Genomic DNA, 8,593 nt, shown 5'->3' with positions numbered 1-8,593 from the left:
TTTTCTGAGAAAAAAAGAGACAACTTTGATGCTTAATTTCTCAAAAATTATACAGTAAAAATGTTTGACAATGAGTGAGGTAGTAGTCAGCATGCTCCTGAAGTCAACTGTACCAACCATTGTCACAACTTATGGGCCAAAGTGATTTAATTGTACAGTAAAAATTGAGTTTTGGGCCTTATCCTGAGTGAAAAAGAGACAACTTTGATGCTTAATTTCTCAAAAATTATACAGTAAAAATGTTTGATAATGAGTGAGGTAGTAGTCAGCATGCTCCTGAGGTCAACTGTACCAACCATTGTCAGAACTTATGGGCCAAAGTGATTTAATTGTACAGTAAAAAATGAGTTTTGGGCCTTATCCTGAGTGAAAAAGAGACAACTTTGATGCTTAATTTCTCAAAAGTTATACAGTAAAAATGTTTAATAATGAGTGAGGTAGTAGTCAGCATGCTCCTGAGTTCAAATGTACCAACCACTGTCAGAACTTATGGGCCAAAGTGATTTTATTGTACAGTAAAAATTGAGTTTTGGGCCTTATTCTGAGTAAAAAAGAGACAACTTTGCGGATTAATTTCTCAAAAATTATACAGTAAAAATGTTTGATAATGAGTGAGGTAGTAGTCAGCATGCTCCTGAGGTCAACTGTACCAACCATTGTCAAAACTTATTGGCCAAAATGATTTTATTGTACAGTAAAAATTGAGTTTTCTGCTTTTTTCTGAGTAAAAAAGAGACAACTTTGATGCTTAAATTCTCAAAAATTATACAGTAAAAATGTTTGACAATGAATGAGGTAGTATTCAGCATGCTCCTGAGGTCAACTGTACCAACCATTGTCAGAACTTATGGGCCAAAGTGATTTAATTGTACAGTAAAAATTGAGTTTTGGGCCTTATCCTGAGTGAAAAAGAGACAACTTTGATGCTTAATTTCTCAAAAATTATACAGTAAAAATGTTTGATAATGAGTGAGGTAGTAGTCAGAATGCTCCTGAGGTCAACTGTACCAAACATTGTCAGAACTTATGGGCCAAAGTGATTTAATTGTACAGTGAAAATTGAGTTTTGGGCCTTATTCTGAGTAAAAAAGAGACAACTTTGCGGATTAATTTCTCAAAAATTATACAGTAAAAATGTTTGATAATGAGTGAGGTAGTAGTCAGCATGCTCCTGAGGTCAACTGTACCAACCATTGTCAGAACTTATTGGCCAAAATGATTTTATTGTACAGTAAAAATTGAGTTTTCTGCCTTTTTCTGAGTAAAAAAAGAGACAACTTTGCGGATTCATTTCTCAAAAATTATACAGTAAAAATGTTTGATATTGAGTGAGGTAGTAGTCAGCATGCCCCTAAAGTCAACTTTGCCAACCATTGTCAGAACTTATGGGCCAAAGTGATTTTATTGTACAGTAAAAATTGAGTCTTCTGCCTTTTTCTGAGTAAAAAAGAGACAACTTTGCGGATTAATTTCTCAAACATTATACAGTAAAAATGTTTGATAATGAGTGAGGTAGTAGTCAGCATGCTCCTGAGGTCAACTGTACCAACCATTGTCAAAACTTATGGGCCAAAGTGATTTAATTGTACAGTAAAAATTGAGTTGTGGGCCTTATCCTGAGTGAAAAAGAGACAACTTTGATGCTTAATTTCTCAAAAATTATACAGTAAAAATGTTTGATAATGAGTGAGGTAGTAGTCAGAATGAACTCAGGAGCATGCTGACTACTACCTCACTCGATGAAACCCCCCACCTCGATGAACAGGCACTCAGGCTCGAAACCACTGCTGTACGGAGAGCCCTGAGAAAAGTTAATGCACTGTGTGCTCACAGACATCTTCAACACGTCACTGATCCAGGCTGTTGTCCCCCCGTGCTTTAAGTCTGCCACGATCATCCCAGTGCCCAAGAAACCAACCATCACATGCCGTAATGACTTTCGCCCTGTTGCACTAACAACGACCATCATGAAGTGCTTCGAGCGAGTGGTTAAGGACCACATAATTTCCATACTGCCTCCATCATACGATCCGCTCCAGTTTGCATACAAACCTAACCGCTCTACTGAGGTAGCCATCTCCACTGCTCTCCATCTGAGCCTGGAGCACCTGGAGGACAAGAACACCCACGTGCGGATGCTGTTTCTGGACTTCAGCTCAGCATTCAACACGATCATCCCCCAGGAGCTGGTACACAAACTGGGCCCCCTAGGCCTCAACACCCCTCTGTGCAACTGGCTGCTGGACTTCCTCACCGACAGAACCCAGTCTGTCCGTGTGGGTAACAATACCTCAAGTGTCATCTCCCTGAGCACCGGTTCCCCACAGGGCTGTGTCCTGAGTCCCCTGCTGTTCACCCTGATGACCCACGACTGTCGTCCCAGGTACAACACCAACCACATCCTAAAATATGCGGACGACACAACAGTTGTGGGCCTCATTCAGGACAACAACAAACTGGCCTACAGAGAGGAAGTGCGACATCTGGTGGACTGGTGCAGGGTGAACAACCTGCTTCTGAATGTTGACAAGACAAAAGAGATCATCGTCGACTTCAGAAGATCCCGACCCAGCCATACACCACTCGTCATCAATGGCACAACGGTGGAGGTCGTCAGCAGCACCAAGTTCCTGGGGGTCCACATCACAGACAACCTCAGCTGGACACTTCACACTACCTCCCTGGTGAAGAAAGCCCAGCAGCGCCTAAACTTCCTGCGACGGATGAGAAGGGTGTCTCTCCCCCCTCCCATCCTCTCCACCTTCTACAGAGGGACCATCGAGAGCCTGCTAACCAGTGGCATCTCCGTCTGGTCTGGGAGCTGCAAGGCCTCCGACTGGAAGTCTCTGCAGAGGGTGGTGAGAACAGCGGAGAAGATCATTGGGACTCCACTCCCACCCATCAAAGACATTGCACACAGGCGCTGTCTAACCAGGGCTCACCAGATCCTCACTGACCACACCCACCCCCACCATGGACTGTTCTCCCTGCTGCCGTCTGGCAGGAGGTTCCGCAGCATCCACTGCAGAACAAACCGACTCAAGAACAGTTACTTTCCGCTGGCCATCAGACTGCTAAATTCCAAATAACAATTTAGCAGTCCCCCCCCCCTTCCCGACACTATCTGTGCAATATTTAACTGTTTTTTTTTTCTTTTCATATTGCTGCTACAGTTTTCATTCCTGTTCTCTTTTTGCACTATTTTTACTTATATTTATATACATAAAACACTTATTTATTTTTTTATTAATCATAGTTAGTCTGAAAAAAGTTGGATACATGTATAGACATTTACAGTAAGATAAAAGACATTTCCCATCAAAAACTCTTAAATGACAAAAATTTAATGCTATGTGATGGTTTCTTATCTGCTGCCAAGCAACGAAATTTCGTTGCCAGTTTTCACTGCTGTGTATTCTGTGCAATGACAATAAAAGGAAGTCTAAGTCTAAGTCTAAGTGTCGCTGTTTTCCCAGGTCAAAATAAGCAGCAACAACGTCAGGAGTCTGCAGCTGTTTGAAGACGTTTCCGTGGCAACGCTTCACCTTCCTGACGACCCTCAACAAGGTTTAAAGGGACAGTGCAGGTTTTTTTGAAGTGTGCTGAGCGGCTAACACTGACATTAGCAAGAAAATGCAACCTCATTTTTTCTATGTTTTGGGGGCGGAGCTGTAAGCAGAGGGTGTTGGGATATATTAGATGTGGCGAGCTATTGCTAGCTCTTACACACTCTCATCAAATAGTTTTAACTGGTGGCTCCACCCATTTTTGAATGTGTTTGTCATGCCTTATCCTTCCAGTGGTGGCGCTGTACCTACACGAGAAGTGGTGGAGCGTGGACGATGTCTTACGAACGTCCAGTGAACGGAGGAGGGGCTTAGTGTCAGTAAGTCACCTGAGGGTATGGCAGAGAATCAGTGCCAGGCATGAGTGACCTCACCTGTTTCATTGTATGGCAGAGTGTCAGTGACCTCACCTGTGTCGGTGGTTTGTGTCTGTACTGGTTAACGTCATGAGCGTCGCTGCGTTGTCTCAGGTGCAGTCGATCGCAGAGAGGCTGATTGTGTTCCTGCTCAGTCAAGTGGTGGAGAGGTGTTTCCAGGAGGAGGCACTGTTCTTGCTGCATCCCCGCACAGAGAGACTTAAACTGCTGTGGAGTGAAGGAGAGGCGGTCGGCTTCTACTCCGTCAAACACAAAGGTACGATGATCTGAATGAACCTCCACGAGTTCTAACTTTAAACTTAACACGTGTTTAATTTGACACATTTACACATCACAGCTATAAAACATGTCTGACAATGATTTCAGATCTACAAAGATCTACGTCACATGATCACGACTTTATCTGGATTTCGTTGGTGTGTGTGTGTTGTAGTGATGGGAAGTTCGACTCTTCTAACTGACTCAGATCTTTTACTCTCGGAGAGTAAATTGAACTTATCTTTTTTTGAGTCATTTCGTTCATTTCGTTCATTTTTACAGCGGTTGGCGCTGTATCCCTCTTGTGGGCGTTGTAAAAAAAAAAGACAGCAGTTCTCAAACACTTGGACAACATGGTTTGCTTCAGCTGACAAAGTATAATAAACAAAATGCCACAAGCAATTCAAACCATATGAAACCCTAGGAAAGCAAATACACACCTCAATAAAGTGACTTGTGTCCTGTATCCTCTCTGCCATTGTTGTTTAACAGCACGACAGTGACTAGGTAGCTGTCACGTGACCTAAGGACGGACGCTCGCTCAGTTGAGTGAATCCTGGACTAATCATTTCTCTTTCCTGTCCTGCTGACTGAACTTATGCAGCTGTCTGCCATGTGGCGAAGGAAGGTACTGCATTAAAATTAACGAACGAACCACTCAGTTGAGTCACTCCTGAACTAATCATTTCTGTTTCCTGTCCTGCTGACTGAACTTATGCAGCTGTCCGCCATGTGGCGAAGGAAGGTACTGCATTAAAATTAACGAACGAACCACTCAGTTGAGTGAATCCTGAACTAATTATTTCTGTTTCCTGTCCTGCTGACTGAGCTTATGCAGCTGTCTGCCATGTGGCACAGGAAGGTACTGCATGAAAATGAACAAATCACTCACTGAGATGACACATTACTCCCGAGTCATATAAAAGATTCGTTCCTTTTGGAAGAAACGTTCACGAACGACACATCACTTGTGTGTTGGAGAGTGTGTTTTACAAATGTCTGTCTCTTAGTGAGATAAAGACGTGATCATGTGACTTAAATCAGTGTGTCACACACACGTCTCTACGTCTGTATCTCTAAGACCTTACACTGTCCCTTTAACTCTCAGGTGTTCTGTGTGACGACTGGAGCGGCCGCTGTTACCTGCTTCCTGTTCTCGACACCGTGCTGGTGAGGCGGAGCCGTAGGAGGCGGGGCTTCGGCCTGAAGATGCTGCAGGATTTTTGCTCCTCCTTCGCCACAGAAGAGTTTGTGGGGCTCAGCGCTCCGTTATCAGTTAGCATGTCAGCAGGTGAGCTGCGAATAGACACACACACACACGTGCACGCACTCACTCTACCACACTCACACACACACACATTCACACACTCACACGCACACTCTCCCACACACGCACACACACAGTGCTTCCTCCATCAGTAAGTATTTTAATGAATTCGGCATTTGAAATATTCCATTTAGACATGACCACACGAGGCAGTAGAGGACCAGCTGTTTGTGTGTGTGTGTGTGTGTGTGTGCATGGTTTCACAGTGAGATACAGATGTCTGTAATGGCGTATTTCCACCGGCTCTACTCACCACGCCACAGCACGGTTTAAGTAGCGGGGCGAGGCGGTGGATAAGAGTGAATCATTGTGACCTCACACAACCACACATTCACTGAGTTCTCTGACCTTTTGTCTCCCCCTGCTGGCTGAGTTCAGTGTGCAGGACGTTTCTGCAGCAGCATCACGAGCATCGGGAGCGTTTGTACGAGGTGGAGGCTCCAGGAGCCTGGAGCCAACGACGCAACATCTGGCTCAACATCCAGCTGAGAGACAGCAGCACGGGGGACACGGAGGACACCAGGGACACACAGGACACGTAGCTCCTGCATATGATTTCATGTTTGTGGACACAATGTGAGAAGACATCGTCACAAACTGTCCTAATCTCAGTTTAAGACATTTTCATTTTCATGTTTGATCGAACGTGAGGACAAAGTCCTCGTCTGTTTTAAAGCAAAAAAGATAAAACCGTTCAGACTAGAGACACAGGAGACTAGAGACACAGGAGACTAGAGACACAGACTAGAGACACAGACTAAAGATACAGGAGACTTAAGACACAGGAGACTAGTGACACAGAGACTAGAGACACAGGAGACTAGAGACACAGGAGACTAGAGACATGGAGACTAGAGACACTAGAGACACAGGAGACTAGAGACATGGAGACTAGAGACACAGGAGACCAGAGACTAGAGACACGGAGACTAGAGACTAAAGACACAGGAGACTAGAGACAGAGACTTAAGACACGGGAGACTAGAAACACAGGTGACTAGAGACTAAAGACATGGGAGACTAGAGACAGAGACTAAAGACAGACACAGAGACCAAAGACAGAGACACAGAGACTAAAGACACAGAGACTAAAGACAGAGACACACACTAAAGACACAGAGACTAGAGACACAGACTAAAGACACAGTGACTAAAGACAGACACAGAATAAAGACAGAAACACTGACTAAAGACACAGCAACACAGAGACAAGAGACAGAGACACAGACTACAGACAGGGAGACTAAAGACACAGAGACTAAAGACAAATAAAGATAATCAGATATATATCTATAATATTTATCTGAATACACTTCAGTCATATACTGTATAATGTACTTCATTCCCGCCCACGTCGGCACACGCCGTGTCAGCAGCGAGCGCACCTGTACTCCTCCTCTCTGACGGAACAGGAAGTCGGGAAACGGGAGGAAGAAGAATCTCGGACGTAAAAGAGAAAAGTTTGTGAATGTTAAAAGAAAAATGAGCAGAATTTATGAAAACTTGTGTTTACAGAACAAACCCGTCCACAGGGACAAGTTCGACGGCGTCTGGTCTCCATCTACATACGAGAGGTAAATGAAAACGATGTGAACGTAAGTGTTTGATATGGAACACAGTTAAGATTAGTTTGAACTTTTGGATTTTTTCTTCTTATTACGCGGGTGTTCACATAAATAACCAATGAGTCATTTTCCACGTTTCTCCGGGTGACGGAACCAAACCCCATGGAAAGAAATCTCACTTTTGTTTTCACTCAAGCTTTTGAGCTGTTATTAGTCAACGTCACGGAACGTGAGCCACTGTGATGTGACAAGTAGGTGTTGATTGTTTATTCGGCATTAAAATGAATCCCCAACCTGCCCTAAAATTACATTTTTATATTAAAAAAAAAATGCATTGATGTTTGTGCACTGTGTACAATTCAGCGACGCCTAGCGGTGAGGTGCAGATTTCACCGTAAAGTTAGAAACATTCACAGGAACTTCTGTGATCAATAACTTTTAGACATTTAGAATTTTCACCAGAGACTTTGATCTCTACAGTGACGCCGCAGCGCAGGGACCGTCTACAAAGGGCAACGCCCGGGGAAACACATTTTAAAAAAATATTCACTATCTACACCATGAAACATCGTCGCCTCACGTTTCCTTTGGATGAGACGACACCGCTTAGCATGAACGAATATGTCTCTTTTTTGTGAATATTTATTAGTAATAATTGTCAATACAACACCACTCAGTTTGATTAAATTTGTATAATTGTTGTGAATATAGTAAAGTAATTATTTTCAATAGTTTCACAACACTGTATTATGGTGACGTTATCAAATAATTACTCAAATATATTTACAAAAATGTCCAGAAGCACAGTATCAAACTGAGTGGTGTCGTGATGAAGGTATTACATATCTTTAAAATAACTACTTTGTAGACGGTCCCTGCTGCAACAACCCAAAACACACAGGACAGAAAACACCAGAATATTCAGAAACTCAAGTTTGTCTGTGGGAGCGCTTGTTCTCTTACAAAGACTTCACACGATCCAGACTTCTCAGGATCCAGACCTCACAGGATCCAGACTTCACATGATCCAGACTTCTCAGGATCCAGACTTCTCAGGAGCCAGACTTCACAGGATCCAGACTTCTCGGGATCCAGACTTCTCAGGAGCCAGACTTCACAGGATCCACACTTCACAGGATCCTCAGAAATCATTAGAAACTGGATCATTTTGGTTTGTGGACTAAATCAAGACGTTTGAGAACTTGATAATTTCCAGTTTGACAAACACTGATCAATATTTTCACGCATTTTCTGAACCAAACAACTCATGGATTAATGTAGAAAATAATCATCAGATGAATGGATGATGAAAATAAAGTTGACTATAAAATGACTGAATAATGTTGTTACACATCACAATAATGAGACTATTTGACACAGGGGAGCTGGAGTTCTTCTGGAGGGAAAGGTGCTGGACGTCTCCAGACATGTGGTCAGCGATGTCAAAAACCACAAGGTAACACATAAACACCTCTTGCTTGTGTCCAGCTTATCTCCAGA

At 43.2% G+C, this 8,593-nt stretch overlaps 1 protein-coding gene across 1 annotated transcript; it reads left to right on the top strand.

The window, feature by feature from the left end:
- The first annotated feature begins 1,814 nt into the window (after positions 1–1,814).
- Positions 1,815–6,252, top strand: LOC131469957 (protein FAM169B-like). Its single transcript, XM_058645428.1, has 6 exons — positions 1,815–2,474; positions 3,477–3,567; positions 3,801–3,886; positions 4,037–4,199; positions 5,310–5,492; positions 5,907–6,252. The coding sequence occupies exons 1-6, from the start codon at positions 1,815–1,817 to the stop codon at positions 6,068–6,070; spliced, it is 1,347 nt and encodes a 448-aa protein (XP_058501411.1). The 3' UTR covers positions 6,071–6,252.
- Positions 6,253–8,593: the final 2,341 nt, after the last annotated feature.

Source organism: Solea solea, chromosome 12 (assembly GCF_958295425.1).
Source record: "Solea solea chromosome 12, fSolSol10.1, whole genome shotgun sequence".
NCBI classification, from domain to species: domain Eukaryota; kingdom Metazoa; phylum Chordata; class Actinopteri; order Pleuronectiformes; family Soleidae; genus Solea; species Solea solea.
The sequence above is the reverse complement of the archived record's forward strand: the minus strand, read 5'-3'. Positions and strand labels throughout refer to the sequence as shown.

What these genes read in the sequence shown, in the direction of transcription:
- LOC131469957 (XM_058645428.1), top strand. Translation starts at nt 1,815, where the DNA reads ATGCACTGTGTGCTCACAGACATCTTCAACACGTCACTGATCCAGGCT. An exon ending in AACTGGCCTACAGAGAGGAA is followed by an intron (nt 2,475 to 3,476) that starts GTGCGACATCTG and finishes CTGTTTTCCCAG; the next exon opens with GTCAAAATAAGCAGCAACAA. An exon ending in TCCTGACGACCCTCAACAAG is followed by an intron (nt 3,568 to 3,800) that starts GTTTAAAGGGAC and finishes TTATCCTTCCAG; the next exon opens with TGGTGGCGCTGTACCTACAC.